At 42.2% G+C, this 21,982-nt stretch overlaps 1 protein-coding gene across 23 annotated transcripts in view; it reads right to left on the reverse strand.

The window, feature by feature from the left end:
- Positions 1–1,858: 1,858 nt before the first annotated feature.
- The window catches only part of dlg2 (discs, large homolog 2 (Drosophila)), a 179,087-nt gene continuing 158,963 nt past the window's right edge, over positions 1,859–21,982 (reverse strand). For 12 of the 23 annotated variants that reach the window (XM_035625943.2, XM_035625944.2, XM_035625941.2 and 9 more), the window contains 12 exons: positions 20,363–20,465; positions 17,777–17,821; positions 13,996–14,110; positions 13,537–13,713; positions 12,972–13,047; positions 11,486–11,582; positions 9,393–9,443; positions 8,556–8,657; positions 6,723–6,895; positions 6,437–6,546; positions 6,000–6,091; positions 1,859–4,934 (listed from right to left, as the gene is read on the reverse strand). In XM_035625943.2, the coding sequence (XP_035481836.1) occupies positions 4,828–4,934; positions 6,000–6,091; positions 6,437–6,546; positions 6,723–6,895; positions 8,556–8,657; positions 9,393–9,443; positions 11,486–11,582; positions 12,972–13,047; positions 13,537–13,713; positions 13,996–14,110; positions 17,777–17,821; positions 20,363–20,465 (1,248 nt within the window). In that variant the 3' untranslated portion in view covers positions 1,859–4,827. Of the gene's footprint in view, positions 4,935–5,999; positions 6,092–6,436; positions 6,547–6,722; positions 6,896–8,551; positions 8,658–9,392; positions 9,444–11,000; positions 11,047–11,485; positions 11,583–12,971; positions 13,048–13,536; positions 13,714–13,995; positions 14,111–15,173; positions 16,939–17,776; positions 17,822–20,362; positions 20,466–21,982 lie in introns of those variants that run through there. The other 11 variants (XM_035625949.2, XM_035625945.2, XM_035625956.2 and 8 more) reach the window with 5 other exon arrangements.

Consider the following 21,982-nt stretch of genomic DNA (forward strand, 5'->3'; position numbering starts at 1 on the left):
TAAATACAGTGGTGCTCATAATTCAACCAGGTGTACAAATACAAAGACTACTTTCATGCTTGAATGTTAATTTGCTTGAATGAAGGCAAAATGTTGGAAATTATAAAAAATATTACAAAACTGACGAAGCGGTGTAAAAATCATGTGTCCTTCAAGGGGTGATGGATAAGTTCATGGCCTAAGGTAGAACGAGTCAATACAGGCTAATATCAAAGGCCTTTAAGGTGGCAGTAGTTAAACCTATGCAATTACATAAGAAACTAAATTTACCAATTAAATTATGTCCATAAATTGTGTTCCTTTGACTCGTTGATAAAGTGAATATGGGTTTTTACGTTATGCCTTATTGGTCTGCTGATCTTTGTTTTCTGCTGAGCTTTTTGTGAAGGGGCGGGGCAGAGTGACAGAGGGGGTGCTACGGGAATTCTAGGGGTAGCTACAGCACCCCCAGGCCCCTCACTGGCGCCGCCACTGACCATTGTAGGCCCAGATCCGTCTCCGTAGGTTTTTTGAATCTATGGTCTTCTGGAATTTTCTGTAGAACCTTTGTAAGGTTTAAACCTCCGTATTTGCCGATAGCTGTGAGGTGTTTTACCATGACTCTAGAATATTCTGTAGAGGGCAAACTTTTCCGAAGATCATCAACATAAAAGTACATTGTGACTGTGTCAATTACTTCTGTGGGCAAACTGTTCTGATTGTCATCCGCAGTTTTTCTGAGAGAATAATTTGCACAACTAGGAGAAGATACCGCTCCAAATATATGCGCAGTCACAACAACTGTTCCAGACTTTTCGGTCCTGTACAGGTTCCTGATCCAGCTTCCCTTCTGGCCACCACCAAAAACCTCAAGAAATCCAAGTGTTCATCAACTTTCACTTGATGAAACATCGGTTGCACATCAGCCATGATAGACACCTGTTCCTGTCCGAACCGCGTCAAAACTCCTAACAAGAGCTTGTCAGGTTAGGTCCTTGCAGAAGTTGACTGTTTGGGGAGACTTCTTTAAATTCTGCCCCACAGAGGCAGAAATGAGCGACCAACAGGGGACACTTTATGGTGGCGCACCGCTGATTCAATTTTCGGTTTCCGGCAGCGCTGAAAATTCATACGAATGCGACGTATTCTGGACCGTTTTCTGCAACAACCGTATTCAACACGACGTAGCAGACATGGAGACTCACACGGAGGTCGGGTCCACCTCATTTAACTATATTGAACTCATTCAAAGTTGACGATAAAACAGCAGTGATAATAAATATATGAACACATAGTTATTGACAGTATATTCAGTTTCTCTGAATAAGTTCTTCTAAACATTTCACACTGTAGCTTTAATATTACTGACTCCATTCATTTATTTAGTGTGATAAACTCTCCATCTGTTTAATAGAAGTTCTGTTTTAAAACCAGAGTGGACACATGAAAAGTCACATGATTCCCCTTATTATTTGTCACGTTACTCTAAACCCTTTTGTCCCAGACGGGATCCTGTCGAATGATGACTCTGGTTTTCCAGTGATCTGATTGGTCAGTACTTGGGCTTTTGATAGGTTTTGATGTCTTATATCGAACTTAACCTGCTCCGGAGAAGGTTAGGCACTCAGCATGAGTTACCATGGTGATTTACCACAGGAACTATAGTGGTAACTTTATGATAGTGCACCTGAATAGTGAAACAATGTCAGTCCACATTACCTGACCAGCTTACTTTTGGTTAAAAAACATTTTTTGTGAGGTCAGTAATGTTAACAAGAAAATCATAATTGTAAATTATTAATTGTGAATTAGGGTTCACAACGACTGAAAAGAAAATACACTAAATGTGATAACCAAAACATATTGCTTGGACACCACCTGTTACAACAGTGCTTTTATTTGGGTTTAAAATTGACATGAGTCTGATTGAATGTTTCAAATCTGCAGTCGTCATGATTTAAAACACAGCAGGTACCTCGATGCTTCGGTTGTGTAGAGAATAGAAGACTTCTGCAACATGCATAGGTCAGACATCCGTTATATATCCAAATCAAAAAAAATCCCACTGGCCTGTGACATATCATGTGTTACAATTTTCACAATGACTTTGGAAGTACTGTATTAGGTTTAGCATCAAGCCCGTGTATGAAGATATATATATATATATATTTTCTTTTGAACGTCATCAAATTGCTGGACAATAAGATTTGTGAAAAGAACGGGGGAGATGTTTCATCATTCTCCATTTTACAATGTTTTTTCTTGCTGCCACACAAATGCGAATGTTTACGATCAAAATTACAAAATATGAAATATCTCGTCAGCCTTTAACTGTACAAGGTGTCAACACCCTCAGCTCAACGACATACAGCTAAGATTTGATTCGGCTTTCTCTCGCTCACGTGTAGATGTGAAGGAGGATTAAATACAATTTTCTACCCTCAAAGGAAAAAAAGTACATTTATAAGCCTTTTATCTTTGATAGACAGTAAACCTATAGTCTGTTAAGGCAAGTGGTGACCAATACGTTATGGGAAGATGGCGAAAGAATGACGGCAGACATCTGGAAACATGAAGCGAAAAATGCAAGGAGACATTAGCATTGATCTGCACATATCACAGCTGAAAACATTTGCTCCACCCGTGACAGATCTCGAGCAGTTTATGATGAGGGAGAAGGGAAAGCACACGCTGTAAGTGGGTTTTAAGTGCGTCTCATCCATCGACAACAAGTAAACTCCGTGGTCCACAAGAGCAGATCAGGGCTCGGTCTTCTCGGGTTTCAATGTGCCGTCTCATACAAAAATCAATGCCTGTGAGTTATATTGGTTTCAAAAGTTGTATTCATTTCTGTTGTCATACAGTGACCATTTCTGTTACCAAAAAAACAAAACAATGAATAAGTGCACTTTAGAAATGTCCCGTTGATTAGAAACGTACCTCCAATTAAGGGTACCTACTCTATTTACTACATAACAAGTTGGGTGAAACATGCCGTCTAAATCAAATAGCAACAATACGATAATAATATATCACTCACAGATCATTGTCGAGGGAATCTAACAGCCAGTGGCAGAACAGGGGGATCATCACAATGGTTAGATGCATTAGTCATTCCGAGTGCGTTAAGTACATGATGGAGTTTAATTTTCAACAAAGCGAGGTACTATATTGTTTGCCCTTTCGAACAAGGCAAGTCTCCACACACACGCACACACACATATATATAGCATTGTATCGTGCTGGGTCTGTTAACCATCTGCTCAGGGCTCATCCACTTCTAAAGCAAACAAGAACAGCAATAGCAGTAATAATAATAACATGTGAGGTGCACTGACATCCACCTGCGGGTCATTTTGAGTGTTTTAGGGCTGAGGTCACCAATGACTTACACTCATCGTATGATCAATATCATTAAATTGTTCCATTTTCCCACCAAATAATTCAATCTTAGAACATTGGCCGGGTTCACATACGAAGACTGAAACCGCTTTTTCTGGCCTCCGGTTCACACTGGCCATTTACGAGATCTCTTCCTAGTTCAAATATAAGTGATGTGGGACATGGTTCTGGTTTACTATACATGAAACTTATATAAAGCCGCAGCTCTCCCTACTTCTGTCGCTCTGCCCCTCAACAGCAGGTCGACCAACCGGACCTTTTCTGGGGGGGGGGGGGTTTCTCCATATATGAAAAAAAGGAGCAGCCTCAGGTCGTCAGATCAGATATTTCTCGTTGGGACTTTGGACCAGCCCGGAAACATCGGAATCAGTTCTTCTTCAAGGTCACGTAATTTTTTTTTTTAAAAACTCACCTTTTTTTTTGAGCCTTTCAGTTCCTTAGTGTTTCAACGCTGTTGCTACAAAAATATTTGTGTGTTCTCTTTCTGCATTTTGTGCAATTTGTCCTTCATTTCTATTCCAAGTGTTTTTACTCTCCTGCTGTTGGTTTCATGAGACAGAAAATGTGTTGGTATTACATTCAGTCACTACTCTCTCCTATCCAAGACCGCAACATACTGGAAGGGTCAAAACATCTTTCAGCATTTAAATTCCCATCCATCCTAACACAGTCACAACGTACTACATCACTCCAATAAAATACGCTCTGAAAATGACCTTTTAATCAAGTTATATTTTCAATAATAAATAATTATGTGCTTTTGTGCCTTCTAGCCATTTGAGTAGCAAAATATAGCGTTATATCTCCCTTTAATTATCATTGTCAATGCAACAGCTGAATAAGTCGTATCTGCCTTTGAATTAGAAAAAAAAAAGAACATGAACATTTTACAGTGAATAAAAACTTTTTCCTCACACCCTCAGTGTCACGTCAGAGAAATACATACAGTGATTCAAGGAAGGAATGGCAGTGTAAATGAAGACAAAGCTGTGTTCAGGGGATGCACAAAAGAAATCAGACAAAACACTGAACTTCATATGATTATTTGCATTGTGAAGGGAGGGCGAGGGTGTTGCAGTTGAAATATTAGCAAAGTATAAACCACCTGCAGTGTCATGCTTGGAATTTGACACAGTGCCGACATGGACACAAAACCATATTTATTTATTTTCCGTTACATTGCTTTCCTTTTTTCCTTCGAATAAAAATCAGCGAATACACAAACTGTTTGTGTTTGAAGACCTAACATTTCCTCACACTTTACATTCAGGAACATTCATGTTGAGTGAAAAAAAACGAAGCAATAACCAAACAAAAAGAATAAATTAAAAAAAACATATTCAGAATAATTATTCTTCAGGTCTATTCATCGCCATACAGTTATCATATGTTACAACGTGTTACTATTTCCTAGCAGTCCAGACTCCCTTCCAGGGTGAAGAGCAATTATAGTTTCTCCTTTGAGGGGATCCAGATATAGGGTCCTGAATGTTCCTCTATGACCTGTTTGCAGTGGTTATAAATGTCCTCTAAGGTGTCTCCTTGAACCAGGGCTGCAAAGCAAAGGGAACTATTTATGTATTATGAAATATATATGGAACAGAGTACATCAAATATAGTTACAGACACACATCCATCTTTTCACTCATGTGGTGGCAGCGTTTAAATAAAAAAGGCTGGCCCCATATTCCACACTGATTGTCACCTGGATTCTTTCTGTTATTACAAACAAAAATGTTTGCCACAAGAAAGAAATGAAATATGCTGTGATCACAAAAACAACTAGCTTACTATATATATATATATATATATATATATATATATATATATATATGTGTACTGTATATATACAGGGTGCGATTTGTGAAAAAAGCAGAGGGGATGATTCGACCAGGTGAAGAATCAAGAATTAAATTCCCCTTCCAAATATTCGTGCTTGGTGACATTCTGAAAAGCCGTGCAGTGATCGAGGCTGATGGAACCAGGGTCGTCTCACAAACGCGAGCGCTGACCGTGGCTGGTCCATTTCTGATTTGTATCGTTCTATCGCAATACGGACAGATATTGTTCACGTTACAGCTCTTTGCTTGGTTTAAACATTTCTATTTTAGGTATTCTATATGGTTTATTGGTGAAGTAGCATTGATCACTTTGAGGCGGGGGGATACATAATAATAATTCAGAGGTGGTGATATGAAGACCAGAAAGGGGGAACTCCCACGCATCCCCTGTGTATATATATATATATATATATATATATATATATATATATGTATATATATATATATATATATATGTGAAAGTGGCATCTATCTTGTTTATGCTGCATCCTGCCTGCCTGCAGGGGGCGACGAAGAGCTTTTATATCGGCTGGACCTGTGAGCTCAAACACTTTAAACATCATTCCACAGAGACGGACCAGCTGAACGTATCATCTAAACCACTTAGCCCTTGTGTCGTCTGTCACAGGGGGCGACATACAGAGAGAAACAACCCTTCAAGCTCACATTCACACCTCGCGGGCAGTTGTGGGAGGAGACCACACAGACACACGGGGAGAACATGCGAACCCCACACTCTGTTTGTATTTGTGCTTTTTCTTTTTACGCGTCCCATACCTGTGAAGAATTCACCAAACTCCTGCTCCAGTTTCATCGCCCTGTCGAACGTCTTCCTGGCTTGTTCCTCTGTCAGCCTCTTATTCATGTCCCTGTACAGAAGGAGCGGACACGAAACATCACAAGCCTGACATGGGGATAAAACTCCGGGTGAAACACACACTTTCAGTCCCACTGCCCAGTAATTAGGCAGTGCATATAAACTTTTAATAAATATGCATAGCGCCATAATGTAATTGTTATCATGTATAAGGCCATGTTTAAGTGTTTATCAATGTGCAGTGGTTGCTACAGTTTCTTACGACTACATGACGGTGCGATTCAAACAATGCATCACATGTTGAGTAGTAATATCGAACAAAAAGTAGAGTAAGCCAGTGGTAGAGTGAAGTGTTACCGAGGGGAAACTGGTTTGTGATAAATAACGAAATACTCACATTAGTGAATCAATAGATCTGGGTTTGATGAAGATGGCGATGGGATAGAGCTGTGCTACTTGTAGCCGTTTGATGGCGTTTCCAGACACATCCAGAATGCAGTGTTTACCCTGAGACAGAGGCACAGCTTTTACACACCACACAAGCCCGGTTACAGTGACAATCTAAGAAAATAATAATCTAACGTCGCAAATCATAAAATCATATTTCTACATGTAATATTTTTGCTTTGCCTGGATGTGGTGAAGCCGACATGCACATTGTATGAGCACATTCGCCGTCTCACCCTTTCAGCCACATATTTCACGGACTGGACACTCGTTCCATAAAGATTATCGTTGTACTGTCCCGCCTCGATAAACTTGTGCTCTTGGATGTCCTGCTCCATCTGCTCTCTGGACATCACAAAGTGGTAGTCCCGAGCGTCCACCTCGTAGTCCCTCTTCGGCCGAGTTGTGTCTGTGGTGCAAGGAGAAAAATATATATATGTAGAGTATATAGCATCTGACGCACCATAAGAAGATGGGCAGACAATTTATAATTCTAACTAATGAAGGCTCTCTAGAAAACATAGTAGTCGTTTTGAAAAAAAGGTTCTATATGCAAATATTAACATTGTACATTAGTTGTAATACATTTTGGAATAATCACAAACACACACACACATACACATACACACATATATAAATACATATGTGTGTGCGTGTACGTGTCTTCATAACTCTAACAGTCGCAAGATCATTCTGCACAAACTACAACGGGCAGGGTGAGGAAGTATTTACGGGGACAAAATACTCATTTTCTAAATCAAAGGATGTAAGAATCTTCTCGGCTCGTCCACTCACCTTGGTGCCCTGAACTGATAGCAGCTGTATTATTCAAAAAGGTGAATTGAAATAGAAGAGAGGGGTAAATCAAAACATGCAAAAATAAAAACTTCTGGCTGATGAAGAACGTGTTGCGCGAAGCACAGGGGGAGTGAGGGGGCTCGCCGTCAGGACGGGCTCTAAATGAGGTCACATGTGGATGAAACACCGACCACAGAGTAAACAGTAACTTCAGCCGATAAGGGTCCCGCCATGTATACCACTATGGCAGCATTACATCAAGTGATGACAAGGACGGCACATCTCTCTGTGAGATATTAGACCAAAAGACATCTGTGCAGCCAAATAAGTAGCCTTCAAATATGTGTGTCCTTTAGCTTCTGCGTGTACGAGTTCCACAGCGGCAGGTGGAAATAAGATTTAGAACTCGAAAAGGGACGTTCACAAAATATTTCGCAAATGTTCACAAAGTTTGAAGGTGTAAATCCACCTCCGTGGCTTCTTAATCACCATTCTTTGTGCACAAGAATCTCCCAAGCCTCAGTGTGAAATGTGTTAGACCTGATATACTGTATTTCGTGAAGGCTGCAGGAGAATTCAGTAAATTCTGAAACATACAAAGTTTGTGCGCTAGTTCATCTGAGCACGTCAGGCTCTGTGTCATATTTCTAAAATCACCCTATGGCAACTTAGACCGTATCTGGTCTGCGTGTACAATCACATTCCTCAATCGTCAGTATTATACTATTCATGACACATACAACCAGAATCTCTGGAAAACACTTTTAAAGTTTATGATATTTTTCAAATATGATGTCAATATGATATATCAGTGACTCAGTTTGTGCGTTGTCGCTTGAGACGAAGAGGTTTGGCGGTCAGGTGTCTCGGGGGAAGATTTGCAACACACCCGCATCAGCAGCATGTGCAACAAACTAGACGCCTGTGTCTCCAAACACATTTATACTTTACGTCCGTTTCACTGTCTGAATGACCTTGACGCTTTAGGTACAGATTAATTGTCATAAGAAGCTTTTTCCTCTTGGACAACATTTTAATGTGGCCTAGAAAAATTCATGTCACAATGGAAATCATTCAATTCAATTAAAAACGAATATTTTGTGTTCAACGATGACACAGTCTATGACATGAGAGGAAACACATGTAACAGTGGTGGGATGAGAGGAGGATGTTGATCACTTCACATTACACACCATCAGTGTAACATCATATCAAGTAATATTCTTTAGAATTGGCTCAATGTCCACGAACACTAATTTCCTGCTACTTACGCGGCACACAAGAGCCAAACTTGTCTGGGAACTCCGATATCAGATCATCGTTGATTCTGTCCTTCATCGGTCCGAGGATGATGACAGGTCTGGCATAACTAACTGGGCAAAGCAAAAAACAAAGACTGGGTTGTTTGTTTTTTTACATACACTTCTGATAGTTGTTAACGGATAAATCACAAGAAATGTGCTTGGTTACATGAGAGGAATATGAATAACAACAGTCCTTGTCATCATGCACAGTACTTCACTGGCGGGACTCAGTTGATATAAATCAGGACTTTTTATGTTCAAATAATGCATAAATATAATTATGTAAAAAGCTTCACTGGCGATGTTCTTGAAACCACTTTCGGAACCATTACCATTAGTGAACCAGTACAGTGAGAAAAAATAATGTCTGAGCGGGAAGAGGAAGAAAAGACTAGAAAGAGTAAAAAGTAAAACACAGTGGTAATTTTCCCTTCACACATAACTGACCAATTTTCCAAATCTCAAATCCTAATCCTAATGTTATATGTTTTTTATTATTATTTCAAAACCATGTTAATAAAAGAGAGAAACTGCATTTGTCTAACCAGATGAAACTGCTAATGTATTTTTCAAATTAAACCATTGATATGGTGTGAATAATACGTTATGGTAAGATAATCTAGGACATAGATTTATATTGATATTCTCTTTTCATTGTTATTCTTTCTCTCTACTAAATGGATCCTTGTGCTTGTTCAGACAGATATGGAACTCATACACCCTCCGATCGTGTGAGTCCGTGATCTATCTCGCAACTTTGCTGATCCATATTAGCATCATTCACTCAGAAATGAAAAGGCTTACTTTCTTGCCGCAACACTGGCTCATATGAGAGAATCACTTCGTCTTGACTCCCTGGTGGGTACACAGTGAAAAAACACAATGATGTTATTTGGAGAGATACTCATCAGAGACATAGACAACATGCTTTGTTGAAGCCACATGCATGGCAGCATATGAAACACAATATGTCCCTGTGATGTTTGGGCTGTGAGTCCCATATAAAAGTTTTCATAAAATGGTTGTGATGACATAAAAAGTGTATGTGTGCAGCTAAATGAATAGACGTGTTTGAATAAAATAAATGCTAAACTGTCAAACGGCAAAAGAATTTTTCCCATCTTTGCACCCTTCATCCGACTTTGGAGTTCAGTATCACCCACTTCTCCAGCTTCCCAACAACACGTCATAAAAGTTAATGTGGCATTTGAAGATATTTTTGTCACTTCACTGTACATCGTTATGTGCCTCAAGGTAAAATTGTAAAAAAAAAATCAAACATTGCGTTGATGTTTTTGTTAAGTTTGAAGGGACAATTAAATAAAAAGAACTAACTGCAGCGAACAGACATGGGAAAAAAAAAAAGAAGGATTCTTCTTCTCAATGCAACAAACAACATCAAGAAAATAAAAACAAGCTAAAGATTTTGGAACGACCCCCTCAGCCCCCTGACCTGAACACCACTGAACATCTGTGGCTCGATCTTCCCAAAGGAAGATTATCGAGTACTGACTTTATGCCAGTACAGGTGATTTTTTTCCCCCTACTTTCTAAGAAGTACCAGAGCATTAAGATTTGAAGAAAGACACATTTTTAAATGTCTGTGAGCTGCACGGGGGACGTTTTTACTTATTTTCAATTCAAAAATCAACTAAACATGTGTTGAGCCCGGGAGGGGAGGGGGGCTGGCTGACTGTATTTGCCTGCCTCGATCCAAAACGACTGAAGCCATAAGCGACACATTGTAATATTATGTAACAGACAGAAAACGTTGCTGTGATGTTCTCCAAAATCCGCATCAAACTAACATGCGCACAGGCAAAGACGAAAAACAAATGAGTTGTTCATGTCAGTGTCATGCACGCGTGCATTAAGCAAAATCCACATTGGAGACAGGTCAGTCAGGGGCGCAGATATAACAACACAAAACGTCCCTACGGTGTGACGACATAGGTTTGTCTCTCAGCTCCGGTGTCTCTCCTGAAGGAGGCCTCACATGCATCGACGACGCCAATCGCTACAATCCTGAGCTCTGACCAGCAGTAACAAGAAGATAAATCATTCACTGCCATGCACGACTGGAAATAGTACAACTTGAATCCGCCTCTTTTAAGTGTATCAATGAAAATAATCGCTTGACCACAGTTGAATTATTGCCCGAGTGTTGAAAAGCTCATCTGTATGAAACCCCTTTCATGGCGTTTGTCTCTCAGGACTACGTCATATTTAATTGTACCCACTGTGATTTGGGATTTGAACCGTTGAGAGAGAAACAGCTTGAGACAGAGGTCATTAATCCGCAAAACTGAGATGCAAGACAAATCCAACAGATGCAGCATGCAGCAGTGCAGAGACGACAGAAACACGCTCAGACAGGAAACAGAGAAGAGGAAACTGTCGGAACCAACTTACTGAACGTCTTTGTCCCATACCCATCATCACCTATCCCCAGGATGTCCTACAGGCCGTCCAGAGAGAGCCAGAATAGAAAGACAGGAAGGAGGAGAGCCGCAACATGAGCAACAACAAAAAAAGGGTTCAAGGGAGTGAAAGGAGGGCGCTGCAGAGGTGTCACCGTCCGGACCCTGAGCAGCCAGCAGGGGGAGCCAAATCCACCAAGATAGAACTAGGGCTGGGTGAGATTGAAGCTCCATTATCCCTGAAGGAAAACCGGGTCGTACAATCTCACCATATGGAGACGTATCACACAAACGGACGGCATTGACTTGGCTTCTCTACCGCTGATCGGCACCTGAGGCGCAGTGTCTCTGACTGCGGTCCAACAAAAAGAGAACCACAACAAGGCAATGGCGACGAGAGACGTCGGTGGAAGACCTCCAGCTGTGACCTACGCTGACTCTGCGTGTGCATACATGTGTGTCTGTGGGCTTACTTACGGTCCGAATCACTGCCATCCTGCTCACCCTCTTTGTTCTTGTAGAACGGGAACTTTCGCGTAAAGATGAAATTCTTTTTACGTTTGTCATTGAATGACTGTGAAGGGAGAGAAAGCACGGGGGGCAAACAGGGTACAATCCGTCACGTTCATGCAGACAAAAACATGCAAAAACAAATGCTTGCAGAAAGTGGGGCGTCAAGAGGTTCCCACAGTGAAAACTGAACATCTGATTCTCCCGGAGGGTTGAGATGAAATTCATTTTCTACTCTGTTGTAGTAGTGTATGTAGAATGTACATCTTTGATGAAAGTAGGTGGCGGTTATTTAGGTCCTGATTAAAATGATGAGTTATATTTCCAAATAGACATCGGAGAAAAAAAAATTGGAATTGCTAAAATAATTCATCGATTAGACTGTCATCAGGAAGTTATTAGGTTCCTGCAAAAATGATTAGAAAGAAACAATATATATATTTTTAACTTCTCTCTGCAGATATTCATTAGAATAAAGAAGATAATTACATTTTTGAAATATTTCATTCACTGGTTATTAATGAATGAATGCAGTTAATAATAAAATATACGTATATTTTGATTTACCTCTATAATATATGGAGATAATACTTTTTTTATTTGAATAGTGCCGAATCACAATAAACTGGAGGCACTTTAGAGGGTTAGGTGGAGACCCATCAGTGTCACAGAGAAGCCCAACAGTTCCCACAATGAGCAATCACCGAGTTAAGAGAGAAACGGGTCATGCTTTGAGAGATGTTCTGTAACGGAGGTTTAGTCAAAGTAAAGACACATGCAATGACAGAAACAGAAGAATGGAGACGGCGACTTTTCAAATGATTTGAGAGCTTTGCATAGAGTCAGCTAAATTTCTCCCCAATTTTCACTTTATGCAGTAGATGTGATGTCACGTGACATACATGTTATTTTATATATATAAATATATATACTTTATCACAACTGAATGAATGAAGAAGTGAAACATGGTTATAACCTGGAACAGAAAGTTTGACCACTGGGATGTTTAAAACCAGCGAAACCAGAAAATACAGCCAAAGTTTTTCTAGTTGTGATTTTTTATAAATCAACACCAGAAAGAGGAAAACTGGCTTCTTCTTGTCATGACATGGTAGAAATGTGGGGCTGTGCGTCAAAGTTGCGACGTCTTTAATGGATGTGTTCATGAAGAAATGCTCTATATACATACACACACACACACACACACACACGATGACACTGGCTATTGAACCAATGAAATGTCCCTCAATAAACATCCAACTGACGTGAGAACTAAAGAGCTAAGAGCCGACGTGTGACAATGACAACGTGGTTGGACAGGAAGCCACACACTTACTCTAAAGATTGACAGACAGAACAAATTTCTCCTACACGCGCGTGCGAGGCCCACTGTCACATCTGAGCAGCACCATGAATCATCAGATTAATCTGGTCATATAAATTGCACACTTACCCCTTTAGAATCAAATGACCCCGGCTTGGCATTGAATTTCACAGTCTTTAGACGCGCCCGCTCCTTCCTCTCCACCCTGCCAAGCAAAGAGCCACGTCAGTCGTTCGACACGGAGACGGAATGAAACGGCTCACACTGACTCGACCCCTCTCAGGTGAGGACAAAGTCTCCAACACTTTGAATCTCTGAGCCCTCAGGCATCACTGATCACTACAGAGCTTGTTTCAATAAGTCGTATAGCGTGTGCTTGGGTGTACGTGATGATTTATATATATATATATATATATATATCTTTTTTTTATTGAACTGGATTTCTTATTCCATTCTCGACCCATGGATAAGGATTCATTTTTTTCCCTTTTTAAATGTTATTTTCCACTGGGTGAAGGGACACATTGTTTTTCTTTCGATAAACTATGGCGTTTGTAGAGCAACATCAAAAAGGCAGATGTCGGTGTCTCAACACCACAGATTCCTATTCCTCCTTCACGGATAAATAATCAACGCCATGCTGAGCGATCATCGACGGACTTTGAGAAGTTCCCTCGGCCTACCCGCTGCTCACCTTCTCTTGCTGGGGATGACACCCATTTCCTCGCTGTCCCCGTGCGGGGTGACGCGGCGCGCCTGCCACCACTCGTCATCGGAGGCGTTGATGACGTGGAGGATGTCCCCGTACCTGAAGCTGAGCCCCTGGCTGGGAAGGCCACTGTCCTTTGACTTCTCGTAGTCAAACAGTGCTCTGGACAGTGGAAGATATCAGGGTCAGCGTTAGTCATACAAATGCACTGAGTTCCTTAGTCTCGCTGTTGTCCCACTGTCGTCCCCCCACGACAAGTGCCTGTTTAATTTAGTGGAAGTGAACTAAAGCCCGGCTTCACCGGGTCGGAGAGAATAGTGACTGCAGCTCCACTAAGGCCGCTATGACAAGAAATGTTTGAGTAACCTCAAACTGCTTCTCCAAGTTCTCTGAATTTAGCTCGGACCATCCAAAAAACGAGGGTAAATGCCAAGACGGACCAACCTCACATAGAGCGATCTCTTCTGATTGGTTCGCAGGGATCCCGAGCCGGAGCTCATGCTGTGGTTCATCATCTGTTCCCGCAGGTCATGGATTTTGGCCTCAAAGCGCCCGTACTCTGCAAGACAAGATGAGACCGGATGAGCAGTGGCAGTGAGGGTTGCACTCAGACTCCAGAGCGCGGAGGAGAAAAGAGGAGGTCGACCTAATGATGCTGCTAAAGCGCCCTGTTGAGCGAAAAGGGATTTATGTTCATTCCCGACTATTCTCGCCGCAGAGATTACAACGGAGAAAAGAGGCGTAAGGACAATTTGCACTCAAACTACATTAGTGAGTATAATTTTCATTGTAAACTTAACATTGGAGCCACATTTCCCTTCATGGATCTATACAAATGAGATTAAAGGATAATGTCTCTTCTGTAGTGAGTTGTGCCTATTGAATCATTCTCCTCTAAATAGTAATTTGCTAACGGCCTGTCACCAATACTGCCGATCTTACACTAAAGAACTAGACTGGCACTCCACCAAGGCCCAACAGTCGCCTCAAATTCAATCAGGCCGCACCAAATTGCACAAACTCATAGTTATCTGTCCCCTTAATAAGCCTGTGTTGTGAGAGACGAACCGACAAACGGACAGGGGCGAGAACCCTGAACCCAATCGCTCGTCGCAGGGTAACAGGATGAGAGAACCTGTCACTCTGTCGACAAGTATGCCTTCCCCTGACAGCGCAGTTACTATGAGGATAAAACAAAGTGAAGACACGGTTGGCTCATCTGTCCCTTGGAGAAGACCAGTCGAAGACGACACATCCACTGACGGCACAACCTGTCTTCTAAAGATCAAGGAAAAACGTGAGAGAACAAGACTGTGAGAAAAAGTCACCTGAAAAAACAATTACGTCTCAACGTTATCTTCCAAGAAACCCTGTTTTCCAGTTCTAAGTGTCTGCGTGCTGCCACCCTTGCAGGACATTCTTCCAGGTCATCATATGAGTTCGGCTGCCAAAGACATACCAGGGCTGAGCCTGTAAAATGAGAGAAACGAGGAGTTCCCCTGTCCTACTGGATAATGCAACGCGAAAACACAATCTACTTCAGAAACAGCCCTTTCTGCATTATGTACTTTACTCTACCTTCTCTGCTCCGCCAGTCGTACTCTAAAACATGTCCCACATACCTGTCTGCATGTTTACTTTGACGTTTTATCTCCCGTGGCAGTCGTCTCTTCCTTCCCCCTAGTGTGCCCCCTCTCCGTGGCGTCTACACAGTCCAATTCTGTGACTCTGCCGAGTGCAGCACTAAGTGGTGAAAGGGGAACACCTCTCTCCCTCTCTCTCCTGTCGTCGCTTAGAAGCAGCTCAGGGGCGGAGACAGGCGCCGATAGACGAACCAACGAGTCACATCGTGAAGATGGAGCTGGTTCTTATAGCTGCTGGCCACAGAGGAAGTTCTTTTCGTGGATTTTAAAGCACCAAAATGACCACTGGCCTTTGCAGGTGTTCTTTGGCTTACACGGGCTCCCACGTGTGTGTGTGTGTGTGTGTGTGTGTGTGTGTGTGTGTACTTGTACTTTGTTAGGACGTTTTGGTCGGTCTTCCTTTTTTACAGGGTTCTTTGAGTAAGAATTGGGTTTAGGTAAGGGTATGGCAATTAGTTGTGATGGTGAATCCAACAAATTCTGTCCAAATATTTAAAGGGGCAGTAAGCGATTCTGGAGAAAGCTTGTTTCTCTCTTTGTCGTTGTTGTGATTGAACGGCTCTGGCCGGGCCGCGATCTCGCATGGGAGTCCGATGCACTAAGCACTAGGCCAAAACTGCGCCACGCGCTAGCACGTCTCTTAACGTGTCGACGAGTGATGTTTACAGACTGCACTCGCAGTGTTGTTGTGTGGTGTGGTCCGCACCACTTTTTGGTGTTTTGATTTACAGAGCCAAAAACACAGATTTTTTTCCCGCCAACACCCAAAAGCGACAGTTAACGGACAATTGCTGATTTTGGCAAAACGTGTATTGCTTTAGATACACTTACTGCCCCTTTAATAGTTAATCAAAATTATTGCAAATAATTAACTGGACAAACTGAGGTCCCAGAACATGTCACAGGACAAACTAATGTGTTTTCCTTTTCCGGGGAAGGGAGCCTCTGGCCTCCGGGCTCTGCACAAAGCAAAGCTAGGCTAAGCTCATTCAGAAGGATGCAGAGCCTACGGAGACACACAAAAGATACCTGGTACAACGTGTCAGTTTGTGTCAGTCATTGCAGATTACTGATATAGCAGTAGAAACTGAAAAACAGAATCCACGCTGAGGAACTGGAAGTGCAAATGGAAAGAGGAAACACCTTCCTCTGAACCATTTCCCTTCATTTGTCGAGAGGTCTCAGGACATGAACTGAAAATATGTGTTAAGCTGTTTAATGTGGAACCAGCTAATGAGCCTGAAAAAAACCCAAACAAACACCAAATCATTGAGCTCAAAGGTTCAGTAGGTTCAAGAACCTCCCTCCTTTCATCATCATCACTACCATCTGACATCAGAACCCTGAACAGAGAGAAGCAGTTCCAGGCCAGGCATTAGAGAGGTTAGTGTGATACATGTGTTCAATGATACAGTGTGGCCCTCGAAGGCTGTTATCAAAACAGAAATGGCCCTTGAAAGTAAAATGGTTCCTCACCCCTGCTTCCAGCTCATCAAGCCTGTTTCTAGGGAACTGTCCAAATTCTGCCGACTACGACGATAAGACGATAAGAGCCCGTCTTACAACTCACACGTATTATGACGCATGTGGTACACGGCCTCTAGAGGTCAGCGGTGGACCTGGTAAGTCCGTCAAGTTTGTCAATTTCAATCATTTGTTCATATCCTGTAAAGTAATCGTGCTGATTCTCTGACATGTCACCCTAATCCTAACCATGCTTTTTGGGCCCACGATGCTCTGAGGCTGTTCACCAGGTCTATTTTTTAAAATTCCAAATTAAAAGAGCGCGCCTTTCCGGTCAAACTGCACCAGCGCCAGCCCGGACAAACGTCTTTTTCGCCACATTATTAAATGCTTACCCCCAAAAAAAGATCTCTTCAATTATATGGTTCAAAACTAAAGCAGTGAATTCTGCGTAATTGAACAGATATACTGTATATATATATATATATATATATATATATATATATATATATATATATTTATTTTTTAGGTGGCGTTTTATATATATATATATATTTATTTTTTAGGTAACGTTTTAAAATGTTTAAAAAGAGTTTTTTTGATGGTCCCCTCTGCAACAGTGGGACTCTGACTTACGCTACTTCCATTTCTCCTCCAAACTCCGTAATGACATCGCTGATCACCATCTCGATAAGGTGACGTATTAACTATGCATAAGTAACTCATACAACAACCCCACTTTAAAATCATTGAACTCTCCCTTTAATAAAAACAATGGACTGAGCTGCAACACGAGTAACTGTGTGGTAATAAGCTCCTCAAAACACAGTATATGTTAAAAAAGCACAACATTTTAAACACATCTCAAAGGGGAAGAGTAAAGGGGTAAAGAGTTCGGAAGGTCACAACCAGGGAAGCACAGGAAACAAAAGGTAAAAGGGGTTCAAGTGCAGTGGGGGAGTGAGAGTCAAACGGGTGGGGACAGGTGAGGATCGGGGGGGATTCGGCGGGAGTGAACAGACTGTCTGTGATCACATTCACTCAGTGACTCTCACTCAGACCAGCACTGGTGAATGATGCTAAAGCTCAGAGCAGCAACACGTGCCAATGGCACAGACCTGGTGCAGGAGAGTGGGCCCGCCGTGGTGAGCATAGAGCAAGTTCTGATGGGTAAGAAGAAAAAGCAGTTGTTAGTCCCAGAGGAGCCCAGATCGCGGTCGGTCACATGTTAGATGTCACCTCGGACGGAAAACAACCAGTTCAATCAGTGGGATTGGAACATTCGGGAAAGTAACCACCACTGCCCTCGGTGTACTGGTGTGGACAGTTTGTGAGTTTCTCTGCAGCCCTTCAGTAGATCCTGCTGTTGTTGACCCTAATCAGAAGAGGCACACCACCAGTCAACGCTGTCTGATCCACTGTTGCATGTTAACCGACAGAAGGTTGGCAGGCAGACTATGGCAGATCTGAATCGGCGTGGCCGTGCCCCCGCATGGAATATTACAATTGACATGCCTAACGGTGCAGAGCATAGAGTCAAAAGAAACGTTTGTTGAAATCAGATCATATCATTACTGTATTTTTAAGAAAATGTGTTGTGTCATTAATTCTGCTGTATTTTGTGAATAATAAATAATCAGCTCCACTGGTATCTCAATATTTCTATTTTAGATATCTGCCAATTCACGACGCTGGGGTGAAAACTTGAAATTCGGCTGCTGAAGGCTTTTACTGAGGCATATGGAACTCTGATGAAGAGCTGAAGGAAGAATCCAACAGAAATAGAGTGTCAACTTGACACTCAAAGGGATAGTTTGGCTTTTTTTCAAGTGGGGTTGCATGAGGTAATTATCCATTGTCAGTTTTTTAGTGGATCTGGGTTGGTGGGCTCCCAGTGTGGAGACGAAGGCAGGAGCCGTGCTGCTGTGGATGAAGGCCAGCGGCAAAAATGTTAGACAGCACTTTTCTTTGGCACTTAACTCTCTGAACCGCTGAACTTAGGCACAAATGTGGCTTCTCTGTGCACAGATCAGCTATTTTGGTCAGAGTTCCATGTGATGAAAGAAAATATATTAATTGCGAGGATGAAGTGGTGATTCGTGTGGAAAGTTTGCAGGAGGAGACTGAACGGGCTGGAAGAGACAGCGAGGGAGCAGAAACCTCTGTGAAAACTGGAGGCCAAGAAACAGGCCAGGCTTCCTGAGAACATTTCAATACATTTCAGTACATTACATAACGGGGGCAAGGTGGAGGTCACGTGCTTCCGGTCCACAGAGGAGCTCCACAGCGTCAGCTCCTGGGCTCCGACCCTCTTGGGCTGGTGGTGCAAATGTGGGAGCTGCGATGCCATACCCCCAGACCCAGAGAGCTACTGCTGCTATGAGTCAGAGGATGCCAGCACCTCACGCCCGGTCTGCATTACCAACCATCCAGAGTTCACTGTCTCACCTTCCTAATTTTCTGAAGATAAGTTAAGAAAGAAAAAAGTCCCACACCAGAAGAGACCAATTTGTCTTCCTAGTAAGTTTTAAGGGCTTGCACTGGATTGGTTCCATTATGACTGATTATTAGATAGCCAAGGTCTCAACCTCACTATGTAAAGTGTCTTGAGACGTAACTGAATGTACTGTATGTTGTGATTTGTCGCAATATATATAAAATAAAATTGAATTGAATAGGTTTTCAATCGTAGCAGTCTTCTGCAAGCTGTTTACTTAACCAAATTAAGCTGGAATCACAAAATCTACATCCACTATAGTGGTGTACTGTGCTAACTGCAGCCTGAAAACATTTGATGTCGTAGTACATCACTTCTTTCGGTTTGGCGAGAATAACTTACATATCAACATCTAATGACGATGCGTATGAATGCAAGAATACATCTTACTTTCCAATATGTGTGGTGGGCAGATGTAGAAGGATACATATCCATGGTAACTATGAATATAATATTTCATATTTCACATCTGGATATCAAACTCTGTCTATGCCATTTATGGTGTGACGGGCAATGACATCACATTGTAGGAGGAAGTGTGACGACCCAAAACTACTGCAGTTCATAAACTGACTATGGATAAGTATCTTAAATAATTCCACTTCAAATAATCTGAACTCTCCCTTTAAGTCAAATCTCATCTGACACAGAACTGTGTATGAGTCCATTCGGCTCTGGAATCCTTGAAGTCAAACTCCTAGAAGGAAGCAAACTAATGGCGAAGTTTATGAGGGATGAACACTGAGGGTATAAATGGGATGTAGGCAGCACATTACTCCTGTGGGCTTTTGTGCTGTTTTTCTTTTGTCAACGAAAAGGTGTATGAGCCATTTAAAACAAATTGGATCAAAACATTGAATTCTCTTTGAAAACTAAATGTTCATCCATCCATACCGCTTTATCCTTGGAGGATCGCAGTCAATCCCAGCGGTCATTTGGCGAGAGGCGGGCTACACCCAGGACAGGTCGCCAGCCTATCGCAGGTCCAACATCCAGAGACTAACGACCATTCACACTCACATTCACATGGACAATTTAGAATCCCAGGTTAACCTAACCCCAACCTGCATGTCCTTGGACTGTGGGAGGAAGCCGGAGGACCCGGAGGGAACCCGCGCAGACACGTGAAGAACATGCAAACTGCCCTGGGTATATTTGTGTTGTTATCCTGGGCATAGCAGCCACAGGTACTGGAACAGTGACTCACCCTCTGGTCTGTACTGGGCAAAGATGGTGACCACCTGTCCCGCTCCCTTCAGCGCCGCTGCCGCTTGTTCATGCGTGGCTCCTCGCAGGTCAATGCCATTTACCTGTTTTAACAATGTGGACAATTCACAGGATTATTTTTCATAGAATTGTTGTATTATTTGACACAGCACAATGACCAGACGAATTCATTTTATTTTATTTTATTGTCATGCCGCCACGCTGGCGACAGCCTTGGCCAGAGACGTTAAATATTTAGGTTGTGTGCACAAGCATTCACTCGGACGAAGATGAAGTGATCGTGGTCGTGGTCAAAGGTCAAAAGTCCCATTCCTGTAAAGTGACATCATAACTTTATGCAAAAACAGATTTCTGGCCATGATTCAAAACAATGCCTCAGGAACAGAAGGGGAGACTGTGACTTTGAGCTGCTCGACTCTTTTAACAGTAAAATACAAATTGTTTTTAATTTAATTAATCATCATTTATCCATCGTAGTATGATATTGTCCAAATGTCTTGATGGGAAAGAGTGATGCATCCAAACATGTTTATGATTGGAGGCATCTAAACACAAAGGCTTCTGTGACACATTCATGAAAGATTTTAATGGTAAATTGAATTCTTATGTTTAAGGGACACTGACTACGTATGCTGTCTTTTTCTCCGCGTCTCTCATTGAAGTAGCATATCAAGTGTTCCTCTTCCTCACATGATCACAAGAGCTGCTGCACAAACCAGATCAACTCCCACGTGATCTGAGGAGGGACGGGGGTCAATTCATCTCACATTGAAATGTTCGCCTCCAAGAGGGAAGTCCAGGATGGACCTCCCCCCGAACAGTTGGTGCGCTGCCCTCCAGTGTCAGGGCAACTCAAACAGTGGCAACGGACCAAAGAGCCCCGAGCGTGGAGCCATAGTGGATCAGAGCATACACACATACGTGCGTGTAGGAATTGAATGGAGTGTGTGCTCAATAGGTGCGAAGAGACAGGTCGAGTTATTGTTAGACTTCAAAACCAGGCCACTGTTGGAACGCTCACTGCCTGCTCTCACTGAGGCAGGCCGCCGGTGCAAATGAACAGCCGGATAGCGGCATGGTGATAAGACCGTCTGGAGGTTACACATCACCATGACAACACATGAAATAAGACGGTGTCATCTGATGCATGTTTGTAGCATCAGCGCGGGAGGACAACTCTTATAATTAGCTACAATTAGGCGGAACAATGGCTTCGCCCCAGCGACTGTCCGTCAGTCTTCATTACGGATTTTTTGTTACCCGTCACACAGCACTCGTGAATCCTGCGACCGAACAAAGCAGGATGTGTAAAGCCACTGCTTTAATACTGACTAATCCAATATATTATTTTATCATATTCACAGTGTCCTCACCCAGCAAAAGACTGTAGACGCAATAAAAAGCTTCATAGCTTTGCTCTGTTTAAAATCTTTCTTTAAATTACATTTCACTCGTGACAAGATTCATTTGAAGAAGATAAAATGTGGGTTTTGATGCCTAACATCCTCCACAGAGTAAATCAGAGTGGGAGAGCACGAGAGGGGGAAATGATGTTTGCTCCAGTCTTTCAATCTAATATCACATTTGAGACGCTACAGGA

The sequence above is a fragment of the Scophthalmus maximus genome, chromosome 2 (assembly GCF_022379125.1).
Source record: "Scophthalmus maximus strain ysfricsl-2021 chromosome 2, ASM2237912v1, whole genome shotgun sequence".
In the NCBI taxonomy this organism is placed as follows: domain Eukaryota; kingdom Metazoa; phylum Chordata; class Actinopteri; order Pleuronectiformes; family Scophthalmidae; genus Scophthalmus; species Scophthalmus maximus.